This window comes from Hyperolius riggenbachi, chromosome 11 (assembly GCF_040937935.1).
Source record: "Hyperolius riggenbachi isolate aHypRig1 chromosome 11, aHypRig1.pri, whole genome shotgun sequence".
In the NCBI taxonomy this organism is placed as follows: domain Eukaryota; kingdom Metazoa; phylum Chordata; class Amphibia; order Anura; family Hyperoliidae; genus Hyperolius; species Hyperolius riggenbachi.
In genome coordinates this window covers 226876713-226898998 of record NC_090656.1, presented here as the reverse complement: position 1 = coordinate 226898998, position 22286 = coordinate 226876713, and the positions used below count along the sequence as shown (strand labels likewise).

The window sequence follows — 22286 nt, the reverse complement described above, 5'->3', positions numbered from 1 at the left end:
GGATTTCGGCAACGCGTGCAGGAGGCAGGAACGTGCGGCATCAGAAAGTGCATAGACTGCGCTGTCTGATGTTCACACTGTATGCGTTCCAGTCCAGTGCGGTCCGCAAACGCATGCTGCACGCATTAACCCATTCACTTCAGCCACGCAATGCATACAAATGCAGATGGCGTGATGATGTGGCCAAGCAGCAATAATCAGGTGTTGTTGCTTACAGTGAAGATTTGCTACAGGTTTCTATTTGGAGTGATCACACAGGGTTTCTGCTGCTTGGCCAGCACGTGGATGTCCTCGTGTTTTCCACCTTCCAGTCCGACACTGCTGCCAGACTCCTCACACAGCACAACAAGCTGCTTTTCCCCAATGCATTAAATTTGCATACGTATTAGCATCTATTATCAGCAGTTCTCAGTAACAGGTTCTCTTTCATTCCGGTAGGGGCTCGTTTCCACTATCGCGAATCTGCATGCGTCCAACGCATGCAGATCCGCACATGTAATACAAGTGGATGGGCCTGTTTCCACTGTAGCGTTGTTGAGGTGCGTTTTTTTCAGCGTGAAAAAAACGCACAAAAGAGCCAACGATTTCGCCTGCGTCGGGAATCCGTGCGAATCGCCGCTAATGTATTTAATAGTAAAAACGCATGCGTTTGTTACATGCGTTTTTACCCGCGATTTCGCGTGCGATTTCGCACCTTTTTCTATTTTATTTAGCCCTGGCAGTGTCATGGTTAATTTCGCATGGCACCCTGCCATGCGAAATCGCAGGCGAAATCGCGGGTAAAAACGCATGTGGAAACGCATCCGCATGCGTTTTTACAAGCGTCGGAATGCGGCCGAAATCGCGTCGCAACAGTGGAAACAAGGCCTAGATCTTACCTTCTCCAGGTTTCCCGTCCTTTGTGGTGAGATCTGTAAGAGAACAGAGATACCGGACGGTTATTAGGTTTGACCAATGGGGAGCCACGATAGACATTTTAAGATGCTTTTACCGGGGCTTGCTGTGCTTCAGTATAGCAAGTGCCAGCGGAGGGGAGTGACATGTATGCACAAATCATCAAGCAATAACCAGTGGATAATGGCAAGGGATCATTAACCCCTTCCGTACCAGCAGCCTCTGCCCCCTTAACTACCGCTGGTACCACAAATCGCCGCACAGACCCATCGTTCCTGCCGGTCATGCCGCTCTCCCATCGCCGCAGATCCCTAGCTCTGCCGTCCCTGACAGCAGAGCTGTGTGAGCCTATCAGGAGCTGCTTTCATTGGCTTCTGACACTGTCCGTCAATGTAAACTAATGGGATTGGCTTACAGTGATGACAGGATCAGAAGCCAATGAATTTGGCTCCTGACCGTCTCACAGAGCTCCGCTGTCATATAGACGGCAATGCAACTGAGTTGCAGCGGGGCGGAACGGCGGGACTGCACAGCGGCGATGTTTGAATTCTAAAGGTGCCCATACATGGTACAACTTTTCATTTTTTTAGATTAGATAATTTAATTCAATTATTCAGTTAGGGCTGGTGCACACCGAGCGGGTTTTGCTTGGTCAATGTATCTCAATGGGGTGGTTCACACCAGAGCTTTGCTGGTTTTCAGCGTTTTGCTGAAATTTTTTGGATTGCGGGCAGTGGCATAGCTAAGGAGCTGTGGGCCCTGATGCGAGTTTTACAATGGGGCCCCCCAGGCACTCTATACATAACAATTGATACGGCGCACCAAAACCTGCCAATGGCAACTACAGTGTCAGAGGTGCAACAAGGGGATGGGGAAGAGTTTGTTAATGTTTACCACTACTCAATGTATATATAGAAGTGATTATTATGAGCACAGGACCAATAGAGAACTAATACTGTAGTTGAGGGAGGGCCCTTCGGGGCCCCTCTGGCCCAAGGGCCCCGATGCGGTCGCTACCGCTGCACCCCCTATTGCTACGCCCCTGATTGTGGGGGTGTTTCTGCCTCCAATGTAAAGTATAGGAAAAACGCGAATCTCTCTGAAAAACGGCAGTTCCGAGCGGTTTTGCAGGTGTTTTTGTTACAGAAGCTGTTCAGTAATAGCTTGGTTCAGACGGACGCTTGCAGAGCGTTTACAGCCAGCGTTCAGGGCTTGGCGTTAAACGCTCCCATTCAAGTGAATGGGAGCGTTTGTACCAAGCTTTCACGCGTGTTTGCACGAACGCGGCGTTTGGGTCCCGATTTTCCCTGGCGTTCAAGGAGCCCCTGGAAGCTACATGTAGCTTCCAGGGGCCGTTAACCGCGACGGGTAATGTCCCCCTAGGGGAAGAAAAAGCGCGACCGCATCCGAATGCGACCGCATCCGAACGCAACGCGAACGCTGCTGAAAGCCCGAACGCCTCCAAACGTCCGTCTGAACCAGCCCTTACTGTAACAATATATGAAATCTACTACACAAAAAACGCTTCACAAAACCGCAAAATGCTAGGTGAAACGCTACAGAAAAATAAGAAAAAGCGTTTGAAAATCTGCTAGCATTTTGCGGATCTGCTAGCAGGTTTTGGTGTGCACCAGGCCTAAAATCCAATATAAAGATTTTTCCAGCATGTCCGATCAGATTTTTCTTGAAGAAACGGGATAATTGTTCGAATTTCGAAAAAGAAAAAAATTTCGACTTTTATTCAATTCGATCATTTTGATTGAATAAACGAGAAAATCTAACGTTTTTATTGTATTGTGTATGGGCACCATAAGTCCTGCCAGAGCCGCGCACCCACAAGAAGGATGTAGATTTCAAGTGTGCTGGTCTGGAATCGGTTAATTAAAGGTAAGTATTTATTGTTAATTCAAAACAGTAAAGGACTTTTTTTCATGGTTATATTTTTATTTAACTTTAACCACTTTCCCCTCCACTACAGTATATCTACGTCAGCTGTGGCACCCTCCAAGCCACAGCCACGTAGATATACTGACCTGCTTGCAGCGCTGTTGTGCAGGGACAGGTGCGCTTCAGAGCGCACCCCCCGGCACTGTCAGCTGCCTTACTAATTGGCAAAAGGGAACATGTTCCCTTGTAGCCAATTAGTGACCCCCCCCCCCCCCCGCGGATGAATGATCACCGCTGTAGCAAACAGCGTGATCATTCATCTTTCCCCCTCCGTGGCCAGATCGTAAAAAAAAAAAACGCCCCTGCAAGATGAATATCTTACCTGAACTGGTTCCTGCGATCATCCTGCAGCTCCAGCCTCCATTCTCCGCGGTGCACTCAGCCCTGTGACGCTGAATATCCGGGTCCCGGCTTGATGACGTCATCAAGCCGGGACCCGGATATTCAGCGTCACAGGGCTGAGTGAAGAGCGGAGAATGGAGGCTGAAGCTGCAGGATGATCGCAGGAACCAGGTAAGGTGAGATATTCATCTTGCAGGGGCATTTTTTTTACGATCTGGGGGGGGGGGAGCATAGTGATAAGGGGGGGGGGCACATCAGGCTGCCCATAACAGAGGGTGGGGGTTTACAATCTGAAGGGGGGGGGGGGGGGTGAAATTATTATTGGGACCCATCAGGGTAATGGGGTGGGGGATTTTATAATGGGGGGCACATCTGATGGTCCTGAGGGACATAACTTAATGCTGGGGGGCACATATGCAATAATGGGGCGGGGGCGCTAATCCTGGGGGCACATCTGGCTATAATGGGGAACACTGATCCTGTGGACACATCTGGCTATAATGAGGGGTGCTTATTTGGGATACGCAGCTGTATAAATATATGTGGGGGGGGGGGTCGCAAATGCGGGGGCATATCTGGCTATAATGGAGGCGGATATTGGGGGGGCACATCTGGCTATACTGGGGGACAGATCTAGACCAAGTTGCCCCAAGTTGCGCCTGGGGCAAGGTCAGGTTTTGGCGCCTAAACTGCCATTCCCCATCCAAATTTTTCCGCCTTTTTAAGAATTCAACAAACTGCGCCTGGGGCAAGAGACCTGCTTGCCCCCCCCTAGATCTGTCCCTTCTGGGGGGGGGGGGGGGTCTGATACTGGGCACACATCTGGCTATCTATCCTTGGGGGACTTAATACTGATGGCATGTCTTTTACCTACTGTAGCACTTTGTATTTTTTACTAGAGTTGAAGAAAACCTGAGAAATAATGCAATTTTAACGGTTTCCCCTCTTTTTTCCCGCTAAAATGCGCAGAAAAAAAAAATTCTCGGGACAAAATATCCCCCAGTGAAAGTCTAGTTTATCCTGAAAAAAAACAATATGTACATCATTTACGTGTTGTGAGTAGGGATAAAGTTATTGCTGATTGAATAGGGACATAGCTAAAATGTCAAAACTGCTCTGGTCAATAAGGGGAAAACAAGGTCTGGATGCGAAGTGGTTAACCTTTTGTGGAAATGGGTAAGGGGTGCTTTAGTATGCTGCCATGAACCCGCTTAGGGCCCCCATCTTCTCCTGCGTACTAGAGGTAGGGATTAGCCCCTTGTCCCCATGGACAAGGGCTCTGGGGAAGAGGGGTGTGCAGCCCCTCTCTTCCAGAATCCACCATATCATGGACCATGCGGGTCAGTATGGCTCAGGGGCGGGGCCCCACGTAGTCTGGACTCCCAATTCTGGCAATATCTGTCTGCATGAGGGATAAGGGGATAAAGAGGCTTAGGAGGCGGGACCTCATGCTGTCCTTTTTCTTAAAATGTGTATAGAGAACTTGAAACTTGGTATATGTTAAAGAGGATCTGTAATGCAAAAAAACCCCCTCTGGGGGATACTTGCCTCGGGAGGGGGAAGTCTCTGGATCCTAATGAGGGTTCCCCCATCTTTCGGTGTCCCGGCATTCCAGCGCTGTGTCCTCCTGCAGTGCGGCAAACCCAATCATATCCGCTCTACTGTGCAAGCGCAAGTCCTTTGTGCCTGCGCAGTATAGCGGATACGATCAGGTTTGGCTATTTCTACCTAACCCGAACGGAGAGCCGCTAGTGCGCCTGTGCAGGATCCCGGAGAGGCAATTATATATGAATATATCACCGCTTGATGGGCAAGGATTCGGGGCAGCCAGCGCTAGATTCCTGCTATCGTCCGAGGTCAGGGAAGCCTCACTGGGACCCTGAGCTTCCCCCTCCCGAGATAAGTATTTTTTTTCTTTATAGAGTCTCTTTAAAGTGTACAGCAACAAAATGTCATTTTACTGAGTTTAAAAACATTTTTTTTCAACTTAGTTTTTGTCATTGTTGTCACTATTCCCCCCATTCCCCCCAAACATACCTAGTAAGCGTGGCGACTATAGCATGTATAGGGGCTTCGCTATTAACCACTACAGTCCGTGGTATTGACCGCAATATATAGCAAAGTCCCTGATATCCGAAACTCAGACAACCAGAAGTCTCAACTAACCGGCATGCCTGAGGGGATGACGAGGAGTGGGTTTTTTTCTTCGGGGGAGGGGGGGGGGGGGGGTTTACGAGCCTCCAACGATGTCCTGCATCTCCTAACAAGTTACTAGCGGTTCTCTGGCGTCCGTGAGCGCATACCTCCCAACTGTTTGAGATTAAAAAGTGGGACACTTAAGCCATGCCCCTGACTACGCCCCTGTCACACCCCTGATCACGCCCCGCTATGCCCATGCCGCTGTCACACCCCTGATCACGCCCCCGCCATGCTCCTGACCACACCCCTGTCACACCCCTGTTCACGCACCGGCCATGCCCCTGGTCATGCATACCATAAAGATCTTATAAGAAAAATATGTTTCTTTATAATTCAAACCACACTGGTCCTTTCTACCCTGGTTCATTATCCTTCATATTTACATTTTAAAATTAGTAATATATCAATTTAAAGGATGGGAATAAAGTTTAGAGTCAATCAAACACAATTTTAGTAGAGAAATTTACATAGAAATTTGGACAAAGTCCTGAAAGAGGGACAAATGAGGAGGACAGAGGGACAGAGGGACAGGGCTCCCAAAGAGGGACTATCTCTCTGAAAGAGGGACAGTTGGGAGCTATGGTGAGCGGCTCTCGGCGTGTCATGTGACCCTACGCTGGTCAGGTGACATGCCAGGAGCAGGGGCGGACTGACAACTCATGGGGCCCCTGGGCAATAGGAGATTATGGGGCCCCCCATATCAGTGTTTCCCACCTTTCACGTTCTTTTTTTACAGGCTAAGATATAATAATTTACTGACAACAGATATTGTATAATGATAAAAACCCCTGGTCACGCAAAATAATGTGGGCGTGGTCATGGGTGGGGCAAAATATACATGACCTTAGCAGTGGTGTAAAAGGTCTGCCGGGGAAGTTTGAACTCTGCCATAGTGTTTCCCCCCAAAATACATGTAATCTGACAGCATTTCACCAAAAATCCATGCAACTTGGCAGAGGTTGCTCCAAAATACAGACAATATGGCAGTCGTTCCCCCAAAATAGACGTTATCTGGCAGCAGTGGTTCCCCAAATACACATAATTTAGCAGCGGGTCCCCAAAATATGCGTGATCTGGCAGCGGATCACCCAAAATACATGTAATCTGGCAGCAGTGGTTCCCCAAAATACACATAATCTGGAAGCAGCGGTTCCCCCATTATACACAATCTGGCAGCGGTTCCCCAAAAATACACATCATCTGGCAGCTGTTTCGCAAAATACACTTAATCTGGCAGCAGCAGTTCCCCAAAAATAGTTAATCTGGCAACAGTTCCCAGAAAATGGGTGCCCCCAGTATAGGTAACCAGGTCAAAAGGTGTCCCCAATATATGTAGCCAGGTCTATAGGTGTCCCCAATATATGTAGCCAGGTGTATAGGTGTCCCAGTATTTGTAGCCAGGTGTATAGGTGCCCCCAGTATATGTAGCCAGGTGTATAGCTGCCCCCAGTATAGCCAGGTTTATAGGTGTCCCCAGTATATGTAGCCAGGTGTATAGCTGCCCCCAGTATAGCCAGGTGTATAGGTGTCCCCAGTATATGTAGCCAGGTGTATAGCTGCCCCCAGTATAGCCAGGTGTATAGCTGCCCCCAGTATAGCCAGGTGTATAGGTGTCCCCAGTATATGTAGCCAGGTGTATAGGTGTCCCCAGTATATGTAGCCAGGTGTATAGCTGCCCCCAGTATAGCCAGGTGTATAGCTGCCCCCAGTATAGCCAGGTGTATAGGTGTCCCCAGTATATGTAGTTAGGTGTATAGGTGTCCCCAGTATATGTAGCCAGGTGTATAGCTGCCCCCAGTATAGGCAGGTGTATAGGTGTTCCCACTATATGTAGCCAGGTGTATAGCTGCCCCCAGTATAGCCAGGTGTATAGGTGTCCCCAGTATATGTAGCCAGGTGTATAGCTGCCCCCAGTATAGCCAGGTGTATAGGTGTCCCCAGTATATGTAGTTAGGTGTATAGGTGTCCCTAGTATATGTAGCCAAGTGTCCCCAGGAGGGGAGGCAGCCAGTGAAAGGGAGCGGTGTGCAGAGCGTGGGGAAGGGGGGGGAAGTTCCCCCCCCCTCCCTCACCTAGGGGCCCCCCCCTTCCTGGCTGTCCCCTCCGAAATACTGAAGTGTCGCACTGTCGTACAGCGGCTGACAGCGGGCGGAGACTTACCGCTGTCCAGCCACCGGAGGGAGCTGTGATCTGTGCACCGCAAGTCTAGTCTACTCAAGACCAGACTTGCAGCGCACAGATCACAGCTCCCTCAGCCGACTGCAACAGTCTCCGCCCGCTGTCAGCCGCTGTACGACAGTGTGACACTTCAGTATTCCGGAGGGGACAGCCAGGAAGGGGGGCCCCAAGGTGAGGGAAGGGGGGGGAGAAATTTCCCCCTCTTCCCCGCTGTTCCCATAGCTCCCTTTCACTGGCTGCTTCCCCTCCTGCCCAGGGTTGTCTGGCGGGGCCCCCCTGACCACGGGCCCTCGGTCCGTGCCCGAGTGCCCTAATGGTCAGTCTGCCCCTGCCCAGGAGCTGTACACGGAGGATGCTGGAAAGTCGCCAGAAGCCCGCTAGGAGCTGCAAGACGTCGCTGGAGACTCGTTGAGTATTTTGTCCCGTATACGGATGGAGGTTTGTGTTTTTTTGGGGGGTTGGTCGGGGAACCGACATGCACATGTATCCAGCATCAGGCGACACCCCCCCCCCCCCCGGTGGCAGATACCGGGGACTCTGCTGTAAATGGCGAAATTCTGAAGGATTCAAATTCCACATTCCAAATTGAAATGCAAAACTCAAAATTTGGAATTCCGCAGAAATCAATGGCTCGCCCCAGTTTCTAAAGGAATGACAATGGCAGCCTACGGATTCCTCTCACGTCAGGTTCCCTTAGACTGTAAGAACTATTATAAATAGGAGATAATTTTACACTGTATTTAAAGAGTACCCGGGCTGAAGCTCGGATACACAAAATCAGATACTCACCTAAAGAGAGGGAGGCCTCAGGATCCTATTCAGGCTTCTCGCTCTCTTCTAATGTCCCCCGTCACTGAGCGCGGCCCCCCGGAAGACTAGCGACAAAGCATTGTTGTTAATCACATCTGGGCCACGCAGCTCTTCTTCCTGGTTTCAAGAGCGCACAATGAACGACTGAGCCCGCCTGTGCATGTGCTGTAGCATGGGTGGTCTGGCACGGCCATTGCGAGCACTTGGAATCAGGAAGAGGAGCGGCGCGGCCCCGACGTGAAGGGGGCCGCACACAACAATGGGGGGAACCCCACTCAGCAACAGGGGGCTCGTTTGAACTGAGGGAAGCCTCATTAGGATCCTGAAGGTTCCCTCTTCAGAAGTAAGTATTAGATTTTCACTTTAACACATTCTGAAGTTTGTAATATGGCCACTAGAGGGCAGCTGCAGGGAAATCTGGAGAAATTGAGCAGAAATTGTCCAGAGCAACCAATCACATTTCTTGTGTTAGTCTGACAAAAAAAAAAAACAGTTTTAAAGCGGATCCGAGATGAAAAACTAACTAGAACAAGTAACTTGTCTATATATCTTATCTAAAGTTTAGATAGTATACACAGCAAATCTAGCTGCAAACAGCTTCAACAGTTTATGATTATTTATTCCTGTTATACAATGACAGCAGCCATGTTCTGTTTGTCACAGGCTGAGGGCTGGGGATGCTATCAGCTTGCCTGTGTGTAAATTCAGTCTCCTCTCCTCCTCCCTTCTCCCCTCTGCCTCTGAAATCAATGGCTAGTAACCTCCTTCTCCCCAGACTGAGCTCCCATAAGCCCTTGCTACAGTGTCAAGGCACTCTAAAAACCTGTGGGCGTCGCTTGTTTAGTTTATAGGGAATTAGAGTATTAAAACAAAACAAAAAAGTATTTGGCTTGAGGAATGCCCTATAAACTATATGAAAGGAACACAATTATGCAATGAGTAAAAGTTTATCTTGGATCCACTTTAACTCACTGGGGATACATGCAGCCCCCTGCAGTCATCCTGAGCCCGTGCCATCCTTCTGCCACCACCCGCAGCAGCAACCCCCTCAAAGCTAGCTGGTCAGGCCAATCGCAGGATAGCTATTGTGCATGTGCCGCCCAGAGCTGTGTGCACTCCGATTGTGTTCCCGTCGCCGGGAGTGTTCTGCACATGCGCATCAGCAATTTTCCTGTACTTCGCATGCGCAGAATCCTGCCGTGCACAGAGACGCGATAAGGAGGCGCATAGACCGTCAGCTTTGAGGGGTCGCCACTGCTGGTTGGAGGGAGGTGGTGCCGGCACAGGATGACTGTATGGGGCTGCAAGAAGCCCCAGGTAAATTAAACTGCTTTTTATCAGACTTAAAATGTCCTTTAAGGCTCGTACACATGTCCAACAAAAGCGCACAACCCACCTGATCGACCACATGACCAAGCGATTGCACAACTTGTATTTTCCGTGCACCCACCAGCTGAACAACCAACTCATTTGTATACTGCACATGCAAGCGGAACGACGGACTGCACAACATGGCCGCATTCAAAACAAGTATAAGTCGTTCAAGCGGCCAACTGCACGATATCAGCCCAACAGTCATGTGAGTTGATATGCCGGTTGGATCGGAAAAACTGCCTGTTAGTCGCTCGCCTAGTAATTTGTTACACGTTCACACACCCAACTACCGTCCAACAGACCAAGTTTGGACAATAGTTGGGCGGAAAAGTTGCAGGTGTGTATGAGCCTTCACAGGTCAAATCTGATAGGTTGCTGTGCGTGGCTAGCATGTGATTTCCTCTTCCTGTTGGTGAACATTCCTCCAGCTTCTTCCTATGCAGCAGGGACAGAGGAGGAAGTACAACCTCTCCAGCAGAGACGACGACAGCTGTAAAAACCTGGCAGAGTTACTGGTGCTGATCTTACCGGTTTCGGGTGGAGAAGTGACATTGGTGACGTGTCTCGGGGCGCCTGCAATGACAATAACATTACAGTATATTAACGCTGCTGATCAGATCATTGAAGCAAACCCTTCATTTTTACAGTTATTTATATCTGACTTGCTTTGGTGCATGAATATTTATTACTATCTGTTACTCCGTTTGCAAAGCATGCTGGGTTTTCCGCTAGGAAAGACTCCATGAAGCACTAAAGCCAGCAGGGCGGGAGTCCTTCTCATGTATTTGGCTGGGAGGGAGAATGTCTGCAGGGGGAGGCCAGGTGAGTTGTGTAAGTTATATTATTTTGAGATAACATAAATGAAAGATTTCTCTTTCAGAGCGCCCCCTTCTGGTGTGATGAATAATGATTTCGGAGCAGAAAGGAGTTTTGATTTTTTTTTGTAGGAGCTGATTCTCTAACATATAAAAAAGTGAAGTCCTGGGTACTGATAAGCATACAAGAGAAATCACTGCCGGGAGACTTGGGCGCAGGATACAGCCGGTATATGGCTTATCCTGCTGCTGCACAAGTCCCGGCGGCATTAATTACTATTCCCCCTCCAGGTCCACGTGGATGGTGGGGAATGATGTAATTCGGCTATTAGTTATTGCTGGTGGCTGAATTGTAGTGTTTTAAAAGTAACTTTAGCTCTGTCTTCTGACTGTGCGCCGCTATAGCCGTAATTCCTATTACGGTCTATGGTGGCGCCGGCTGCACCCAAATCTTCTGCATTGGATTCCTTGTGTTCGTACTGATAATAGCGGGGTGTTATTGTGCATAGTGCGGATGTATAAAAATGGCGCCACATTGAATTGCAGTGTAAAACGCTATTTAGCGTTTTCAATGTTAAATTACAGCGCATGGACTCATTCAACACCATAAAAAAAGTTATGTAATGACGCAGTGCTACAAACGCTAATTGACCTTTTACAGTCTGGCGCATGGCAAATTATGCCGATAAAGTGTCCCTCGGTCCGTCCTCTGACTTCCTCCATGTCAAATTTTGTCCCCAAGCGTACGTCTTCTGCCCCCCATGTCCAGCTGTGTCCCCAGTGGTACTGGTCCCTCACCCCCACTTTCAATTTTGTCCCCTAATGCACCTCCTCTGTCTCAGCCTGGAGTACCAAACCTGCGAGCAGCTGGTGGAGGTATCTGCATTCTGAAGGCTTTCTAAAGGGATCCACTAATCAGGCGGGAGGGTGCTGCCCCAGAACCGCCAATCACCGCTATTCACTTCTCTGCTCCTGTCTTCTAATTGGTCCTGATGTTCCCGCCTCCGAGACCATCGCGTCTAATTAGAAGACAGGAGCAGAGACGTGAATAGCGGTGATTGGCGGTTTTGGGGCTGCGCCCCCCTGTCTCATTGGTGGATCACTTCAGAAAGCCTCCAGCGTGCAGATACCTCCACCAGCTGCTCGTATGATCTGCCTGTGTAGTATAGAGATGGGAAGTTCGGATCTTTTCAATGATCCGGATGATTCGAATCGGATCATTGAAAAGATCCGGATCTTTGATCCGAATCTCGGATCATTTTACTACGGAAGCATTCGAGGGTGAAATGAATAGCAGGACAGGTCTTTCCCTGCTGTGGACAGGAGAAGGGGAGGGGGTGGACACACAGAGAAGGGGAGAAGATGGACAGAGGGCAGGGAGTGGACAGAGAAGGGAGGAGGGACGAGCAGAGAGCAGAAATGTTTGCTTGCACACAATACCCACATGCTGCAATCATATGCTTTACATGTATTTCACCTATATGCTCATCTGTATACTCTGAATGCAAACGTCGCACAGTGAAAGAAAGCATTCCCCAAAGCATTCCCAGAAGATAAGTGCAGCTGTTTAGAGCAGTGCAGGAGGATCATATTGCCCTGCAATCACAGTGCCGGTGTCCTAGCCCAGCATGCTGCCTGTAAAGTCACTAAGCTGAGCCAAAAGTTTCCAATGTGTTCACTGTGCACAACTACGGAACAGACAGCCTATAATCAGCAGCACACTATGGCCAGTACGTGTGCTCTACACATATCTGGCAGTGGCACTGATGTCCCCTCTCTCTCATCTACCTGTCCCTGGCTCCCCTCCAACAGAGCGATCCATCTCTGCTCTGCTTCCAGGACCCCGCTGCCCGCTGAGAGGGGGGCGTGTCGCTCCTGGCCCCGCCCCTTTTGCGATCCGAATCACTCATTTTGATGATTCGGATGATTCGACTCACAAAAGAGATTCGGATCAAAGATCCGAATCGTTCATGATCCGGACAACACTAGTGTAGTACTCCAGGTCGGGGCAGAGGAGGTACATTGGAGGACAAAATTGGACATGGGGGAGACCAGGATGACCACTGGGGACACGGCTGGACATGGGGGGGGGGAGGGCAGAGGACATACGCTGGCGGACAAAATTGGGGGATGGCTCTCTGGGCGCTGCTGCTTTCAGCATGAGGGTGGAACGATATATTGCATTTTTGTCTGCAACATTAAAACGCTTAATAACATTTAGCACAGCTTCACGGTGCGCCATTTTTTAAGCCACGCCATTTTCCACTGTATGCCTTATTGCCAGTCAAGCTTACAGGTGGCCAATGAGTAACGTCCATAGGGCGGGCACAGCGCAGTGCATACACCACATTATAACGTCTGCTTTAGGTGTCATAGCATAAATGATTGCTATATACTGTGCTCTTCATCACGTAAGTCGTCCAGAAAAATACTGCAGAAAGTGCATTAGGATAGCATGATCCGTTACAATGCAGAGAGATGAACATACAATTGTGTGGGCAGTGCGTTCACATGCAGCAACTCAGCACAAAGCAGCACAATGCAGTACAAAGAAACGAAGCGCAAAGAAATGCAGCCCAAAACAATACAACCGAAAGAAGTGCAGCACAAATCAATGCAAAGCAAGCAACACCGTGCAACGCAGCACAATGCAAATCAACGCAGCAGAAAGAAGTGCAGCACAAAGCATCACAATGCAACACAGCACAGAGCAACACAGAGCAAAGCAAGCAACACAGTGCAACGCAGCACAATGCAAATTAACCAGTGGCGGCTCCAGGAAATTTTTTTAGGGGGTGCTATGCAGGTGCTGGACCAATGTCCGGGGGAGCTGACGACCTGCGGCGCGCGAAGCGCGCCGCGGCAAAAAATGGGTGTGGCTACAACCTGCGGCGTGCGAAGCGCGCCGCGGCGAAAAAATGGGCGTGGTCATGCCCGGATGAGGGCGGGGCTAACTGTAATTTAAAGTGAACCCAGGGTGAGAGTGATATGGTGGCTGCCATATTTATTTCCTTTTAAACAATACTAGTTGCCTGGCAGCCCTGCTGATCTATTTGGCTGTAGTAGTGAACTGAATTACACCAGAAACAAGCCATGCAGCTAATCTTGTCAGAAACCCCTGACCTGCTGCATGCTTGTTCAGGGTCTATGGTTGAAAGAATAAGAGGCAGAGGACCAGCACGGCAGCCAGGCAACTGGTATTGCTTAAAGGGAGATAAATATGGCAGCCTCAATATTATTCTCACCTCGGGTTCCCTTTAAAAGTGCAACGCAAAGACAGAGGGCCCAAGTTTTGGTGACCCTTTTCCCAGAAAATTCACATAATTGTGCAGGTTTTCTCAAGAAAATACACGTAATGTGAGCAGATTTTAACAAAAAACACGTCCAATGACCCCAATATGCACAATCGTTATCAGATATGGCTCCAATATGCACAATCGGTAGCAGATATGACCCCAATATGCACAATCGGTAGCAGATATGACCCCAATATGCACAATCGGTAGCAGATATGACCCCAATATGCACAATCGGTAGCAGATATGACCCCAATATGCACAATCGGTAGCAGATATGACCCCAATATGCACAATCGGTAGCAGATATGACCCCAATATGCACAATCGGTAGCAGATATGACCCCAATATGCACAATCGGTAGCAGATATGACCCCAATATGCACAATCGGTAGCAGATATGACCCCAATATGCACAATCGGTAGCAGATATGACTCCAATATGCACAATCCGTAGCAGATATGACCCCAATATGCACAATCGGTAGCAGATATGACCCCAATATGCACAATCGGTAGCAGATATGACCCCAATATGCACAATCGGTAGCAGATATGACTCCAATATGCACAATCGGTAGCAGAAATGACCCCAATATGCACAATCGGTAGCAGAAATGACCCCAATATGCACAATCGGTAGCAGAAATGACCCCAATATGCACAATCGGTAGCAGAAATGACCCCAATATGCACAATCGGTAGCAGAAATGACCCCAATATGCACAATCGGTAGCAGAAATGACCCCAATATGCACAATCGGTAGCAGAAATGACCCCAATATGCACAATCCGTAGCAGATATGACCCCAATATGCACAATCCGTAGCAGATATGACCCCAATATGCACAATTCGTAGCAGATATGACCCCAATATGCACAATCAGCATCACCTGAAAAAGAAAAGAAAAACCCATTTACTCACCTACAGCCAGAAGACCTTCTTTCCCGACCTCCTGTCCCGAGTCCCGACCTCATTGTGGCGCGCAGCGCCCGCGCGCCCACGATCCTCTTCCTTCCCGACGTCACGACGAGACTTCCTGCCTGCATGCAGAGAGCAGGGCTACGGGAAAATGGCCGCCCGAAGCCATGCACTGCAGACTCGAAGTCTGCAGAACAGGGCTCCGGGCGGCCATCTTACCGTAGCCCTGCCTGCTGCTCCGTGCTGCCGCTGTGTGAACTGACTTGGCGTCTTTTAGACGCCTGAAGTCAGTTCACTCCAGGGGGTGCTTTGGGGGTGCTTGGACAATTCTAGGGGGTGCTCGAGCACCCCCTTGCACCCCCCTGGCGCCGCCCCTGAAATTAACGCAGCAGAAAGAAGTGCTGCACAAAGCTTCACAATGCAACACAGCACAAAGCAACACAGAGCAAAGCAAGCAACACAGTGCAACGCAGCACAATGCAAATCAACGCAGCAGAAAGAAGTGCAGCACAAAGCTTCACAGTGCAACACAGCACAAAGCAACACAGAGCAAAGCAAGCAACACAGTGCAACGCAGCACAATGCAAATCAACGCAGCAGAAAGAAGTGCAGCACAAAGCTTCACAATGCAACACAGCACAAAGCAACACAGAGCAAAGCAAGCAACACAGTGCAACGCAGCACAATGCAAATCAATCAACGCAGCAGAAAGATGTGCAGCACAAAGCAACGCAGAGCAAAGCAAGCAACACCATGCAACGCAGCACAAAACAATGCAGCAGAAAGAAGTGCAGCACAAAGCAATACACACCAACGCAACACAAAGAAACGTAGCGCAAAGCAACCCACTGCAAAGCAACTCAGCGTAAAACAAGCAATGCAGTGCAACACAGTGCAAAGCAGAGCAAAGCGACACAGCACAATGCAATGCAGCACAGCACAAAGCAAAGCAGCTCAAAACAATGTACAAAACAACACAGCAGAATGAAGTACAGCACAAAGCAAAACGGCACCAAGCAACGCAGCGCAAAGCAATCCACTGCAAAGTAAGCGACGCAGTGCAAAGCATAAAAAAAGTAATGCAGCATAAAGAAAGGCAGTTTAAAGTAACACAACACAAAGCAACACGGCAAGAAGCAATGCAGACCAAAATAATGTCGCACAAAGAAAAGTAGCACAAAGCAACGCAATGGCAAGCACTACAGGAGGCTTACTTGTGGGCGGCTCTGTGGGTAAGGTAGATGTGTCGGAGGTAGGTTGTCCTTCCGGAATGTCTTCACAAACAGTGTCACTGGTTGGAGAACAGGGCTCTTTAATTCTCTGTCCCTCCCGACACCTAAACAAGAAGCCACAATCTTTATCACTTAGATGCAAAACGGCCATACATAAAGCTACATAACAGAGGAGACGCAAAACTGCCATACCCACAGATATATAACAGAGGAGAAACAAAACTGCCATACACACAGATACATGACAGAGGAGACGCAAAACTGCCATACACACAGATACATAACAGGGGAGAGACACAAAACTGCCATACACACAGATACATAACAGGGGAGACACAAAACTGCCATACACACAGCTACATAACAGAGAAGACACAAAACTGCCATACACACAGCTACATAACAGAGGAGAAACAAAACTGCCATACACACAGATACATAACAGAGGAGACGCAAAACTGCCATACACACAGATACATAACAGAGGAGACGCAAAACTGCCATACACACAGATACATAACAGGGGAGAGACACAAAACTGCCATACACACAGATACATAACAGGGGAGACACAAAACTGCCATACATCCAGCTACATAACAGAGGAGAAACAAAACTGCCATACACACAGCTACATAACAGAGGAGAAACAAAACTGCCATACACACAGCTACATAACAGAGGAGACACTAAACTGCCATGCACACAGCTGCATAACAGAGGAGACACAAAACTGCCATACATACAGCTACATAACAGAGGAGACACAAAACTGTTATACATCCAGCTACATGATGGGGACACCCTTAACTGACATACATACAGCTACATAACAAAGGAGACAGCTACATAACAGAGAAGACACAAAATTGCCATACACACAGACACATAACAGAGGAGACGCAAAACTGCCATACACACAGACACATAACAGAGGAGAAACAAAACTGCCATACACACAGCTACATAACAGAGGAGACGCAAAACTGCCATACCCACAGATACATAACAGAGGGGACGCAAAACTGCCATAAACACAGATACATAACAGAGGAGACGCAAAACTGCCATACACACAGATACATAACAGAGGAGACGCAAAACTGCCATACACACAGATACATAACAGAGGAGACGCAAAACTGCCATACACACAGCTACATAACAGAGGAGACGCAAAACTGCCATACCCACAGATACATAACAGAGGGGACGCAAAACTGCCATAAACACAGATACATAACAGAGGAGACGCAAAACTGCCATACACACAGATACATAACAGAGGAGACGCAAAACTGCCATACACACAGATACATAACAGAGGAGACGCAAAACTGCCATACACACAGATACATAACAGAGGAGACGCAAAACTGCCATACACACAGATACATAACAGAGGAGAAACAAAACTGCCATACATCCAGCTACATGATGGGGAGACCCTTAACTGACATACATACAGCTACATAACAAAGGAGACAGCTACATAACAGAGAAGACACAAAACTGCCATACACACAGACACATAACAGAGGAGACGCAAAACTGCCATACACACAGACACATAACAGAGGAGATGCAAAACTGCCATACACACAGCTACATAACAGAGGAGACGCAAAACTGTCATATACACAGCTACATAACAGAGGAGAAACAAAACTGCCATACACACAGCTGCAAAACAGGGGAGACACAAAACTGCCATACACACAGCTACATAACAGAGGAGAAACAAAACTGCCATACACACAGCTACATAACAGAGGAGACACTAAACTGCCATGCACACAGCTGCATAACAGAGGAGAAACAAAACTGCCATACACACAGCTACATAACAGAGGAGACGCAAAACTGTCATATACACAGCTACATAACAGAGGAGACACTAAACTGCCATGCACACAGCTGCATAACAGAGGAGACACTAAACTGCCATGCACACAGCTGCATAACAGAGGAGACACAAAACTGCTATACATACAGCTACATAACAGAGGAGACACAAAACTGCCATACACACAGCTATATAACAAGGGAGAGGCAAAACTGCCATACACACAGCTACATAACAGAGGAGACACAAAACTGCCATACACACAGCTGCATAACAGAGGAGACACAATACTGCCATTCACACAGCTGCATAATAGGGGAGAAACAAAACTGCCATGCCCACAGCTACATAACAGAGGAGACACGATACTGCCAAACACACAGCTACATAACAGAGGAGACACTAAACTGCCATACACACAGCTACATAACGGGAGAGTGGCGGGTGAATTACCGTGAGCAGTGGTTGCAGATCTCGCATGGGTCTCCCGGGATGCAGTATGAACCTTTCTTGCACTGACACGTGACATCAGAGGTTGCCGAGCATCCCTTCACCTGGTCTTCATCTGTAACACAAAAACGATTGGTCAGGACTTCTCTGCAAGGAGCATGGGCAGTGCTACGCTGGGGCACTGCCCCCCCCCCCCCCCCCACACACACACACACACATACACATAGTGAAGGTATCACGCAATAGTGAAGGTATCACGCAATAGTGAAGGTATCACGCGCTAGTGAAGGTATCACGCGCTAGTGAAGGTATCACGCGCTAGTGAAGGTATCACGCGCTAGTGAAGGTATCACGCGCTAGTGAAGGTATCACGCGCTAGTGAAGGTATCACGCGCTAGTGAAGGTATCACGCGATAGTGAAGGTATCACGCGATAGTGAAGGTATCACGTGATAGTGAAGGTATCATGCACTAGGGAAGGTATCATGTGCTACTGAGGTATCACGCACTAGTGAAGGTATCACGTGCTAGTGAAGGTATCACGCTACAGTGAAGGTATCACGCGCTATTGAAGGTATCACGTGCTAGTGAAGGTATCACGCTACAGTGAAGGTATCACGCGCTATTGAAGGTATCATGCGCTAGTGAAGGGATCACGCGCTAGTGAAGGGATCACGCGCTAGTGAAGGGATCACGCGCTAGTGAAGGGATCACGCGCTAGTGAAGGGATCACGCACTAGTGAAGGTATCACGTGCTAGTGAAGGTATCACGCTACAGTGAAGGTATCACGCGCTAGTGAAGGTATCACGCTACAGTGAAGGTATCACACGCTACGGAAGGTATAACGCAGTAGTGAAGGTATCACGCTATAGTGAAGGTATCACGCGATAGTGAAGGTATCACGCAGTAGTGAAGGTATCACGCTATAGTGAAGGTATCACGCTATAGTGAAGGTATCACGCTATAGTGAAGGTATCACGCTACAGTGAAGGTATCACGCTACAGTGAAGGTATCACGCGCTATTGAAGGTATCACGCGCTAGTGAAGGTATCACGCGCTAGTAAAGGGATCACGCGCTATTGAAGGCATCGCGCGCTAGTGAAGGTATCACGCGCTAGTAAAGGGATCACGCGCTAGTGAAGGCATCGCGCGCTAGTGAAGGCATCGCGCGCTAGTGAAGGGATCACGCGCTAGTGAAGGGATCACGCTAAACTGAAGGTATCACGCGATAGTGAAGGTATCACGCGATAGTGAAGGTATCACGCGATAGTGAAGGTATCACGCGATAGTGAAGGTATCACGCGATAGTGAAGGTATCACGCGATAGTGAAGGTATCACGCGATAGTGAAGGTATCACGCGATAGTGAAGGTATCACGCGATAGTGAAGGTATCACGCGATAGTGAAGGTATCACACACTAGTGAAGGTATCACGCGCTAGTGAAGGTATCACACGCTAGTAAAGGTATCACACGCTAGTAAAGGTATCACACGATAGTAAAGGTATCACGTGATAGTGAAGGTATCACGTGCTATTATAGGTATCACGTGCTACTGAGGTATCACGCACTAGTGAAGGTATCACGCGCTAGTGAAGGTATCACGCGCTAGTGAAGGTATCACGCGCTAGTGAAGGTATCACGCGCTAGTGAAGGTATCACACGCTAGTGAAGGTATCACACGCTAGTGAAGGTATCACACGCTAGTGAAGGTATCACGCGCTAGTGAAGGTATCACGCTATACTGAAGGTATCACGCTATACTGAAGGTATCACACGCTAGTGAAGGTATCACGCGCTAGTGAAGGTATCACGCGCTAGTGAAGGTATCACACGCTAGTGAAGGTATCACATGCTTGTGAAGGTATCACATGCTTGTGAAGGTATCACGCGCTAGTGAAGGTATCACGCGCTAGTGAAGGTATCACGCGCTAGTGAAGGGATCACGCGCTAGTGAAGGTATCACGCGCTAGTGAAGGTATCACGCGCTAGTGAAGGTATCACGCTATAGTGAAGGTATCACACGCTACGGAAGGTATCACGCAGTAGTGAAGGTATCTGTAAGGCTTGGTGGTGTATTCTCCACAGTCAGCATGCAACGCATGAGCTGGCGTGGAGGAGGTACACACACTAGCACCAGGAAACAGGCTATCCCTAGTATAGTGGAGGGGAGGACTGACTCCAATAGGAGATTGTGGCGCACAGAGCCGGTGCAGATCTGACAGCCACAAACAATGCTTTCGTTATAACGTCTCAGCGCAAAGTAGCGCTGAGCGCACAAACCAGAACTGAGGAGATCAGGACAGGTAGACAGAATGAACGCTTGCTAGCTAGCGGCTACTTAGCGACAGCAAGCGTCTAAAACCAGACAGACTGGAATGAGGCAGCCAATGCGCTGCGGCGATGGCGTGCCTCACAAAGACAGGACAGGACAGTCAGGAAACAGCAGGATTAAGATAGATGAACGTAACACAGATAAATATACAATAAGTATGTTTTCCTAGCGTATTACAATTACAGCTATCATTGAAACTATTTGTAACGTCTGACTAACATATGTATATATCGGCAATGAACCGATATATGACATAAGCAGGAACGCTGACTAGGACTGGAGTAATACAGGGGACAGGACTCAGAAGGATTCGCTATCTCTTCGCAGAGATGAACGCAATCCACAAACGGTAACAGAACAGGATACAGAAGGATTCGTTATCTCTTCGCAGAGATGAACGCAATCCACAAACGGTAACAGAACAGGATTCAGAAGGATTCGTTATCTCTTCGCAGAGATGAACGCAATCCACAAACAGTAACAGAACAGGATTCAGAAGGATTCGTTATCTCTTCGCAGAGATGAACGCAATCCACAAACAGTACCAGGAGCAGGGTAACTACCTCAGCACGGGTGGTCACGGTACGCGCAACCTACCAAAACGTGCTGGAAGGCTGACTAACTGCACACAGGATATAAACAGTTCGTGTACGTATACATCAGCGACACTGCTGTATTAACGTAACACAAATACAAGGAAAATAATAAACGTGCTGGTATGCATATATATTGGCAATGAACCAATATATGATGCAAAGACCAGCAAAGTATCTTTATAACAAGAAACACGATCGGGGGCTAAAGCGACAGCAAGACTGGCTTACACTGAAGCTATGAAAACCCAAGGAAACCCTGCAGGAAGCAGATCTTTATACTGAGGTCATCCAATGGGAGCAGACATGAAGATTCCCACACAGGTGAATGATAATCAGTCACAAGCTGACAGCAGGGAAAGACAGACAAAGCTATGCAGCTTGCATGGAAATAGATCAGAACTGCCTGAGCTGCAGCACTACTACTTCCAGTAATAGCTGCTGCAGCAGCGATCATCACAGTATCACGCTATAGTGAAGGTATCACGCGATAGTGAAGGTATCACGCGATAGTGAAGGTATCACGTGATAGTGAAGGTATCACGCGCTAGTGAAGGTATCACACGCTAGTGAAGGTATCACGCTATAGTGAAGGTATCACGCTATAGTGAAGGTATCACGCTATAGTGAAGGTATCACGCTATAGTGAAGGTATCACGCTATAGTGAAGGTATCACGCGCTAGTGAAGGTATCACACGCTAGTGAAGGTATCACACGCTAGTGAAGGTATATCACGCTATAGTGAAGGTATCACGCTATAGTGAAGGTATCACGCTATAGTGAAGGTATCACGCGCTAGTGAAGGTATCACGCGCTAGTGAAGGTATCACGCGCTAGTGAAGGTATCACGCGCTAGTGAAGGTATCACGCAGTAGTGAAGGTATCACGCGCTAGTGAAGGTATCACGCTATAGTGAAGGTATCACGCACTAGTGAAGGTATCACGCGCTAGTGAAGGTATCACACGCTAGTGAAGGTATCACGCGCTAGTGAAGGTATCACGCTGTAGTGAAGGTATCACGCGCTAGTGAAGGTATCACGCGCTAGTGAA

General features: G+C 48.5%; 1 protein-coding gene across 3 annotated transcripts in view; it reads right to left on the bottom strand.

The window, feature by feature from the left end:
* LOC137537571 (tumor necrosis factor receptor superfamily member 1A-like) overlaps positions 1–22286 on the bottom strand; it is a 114838-nt gene that overhangs the window by 23005 nt on the left and 69547 nt on the right. For all 3 annotated transcript variants that reach the window (XM_068259439.1, XM_068259438.1, XM_068259440.1), the window contains 4 exons: positions 18311–18422; positions 15994–16115; positions 10273–10317; positions 879–911 (listed from right to left, as the gene is read on the bottom strand). In XM_068259439.1, coding sequence (XP_068115540.1) covers positions 879–911; positions 10273–10317; positions 15994–16115; positions 18311–18422 — 312 coding nt within the window. The remainder of the gene's footprint in view (positions 1–878; positions 912–10272; positions 10318–15993; positions 16116–18310; positions 18423–22286) is intronic.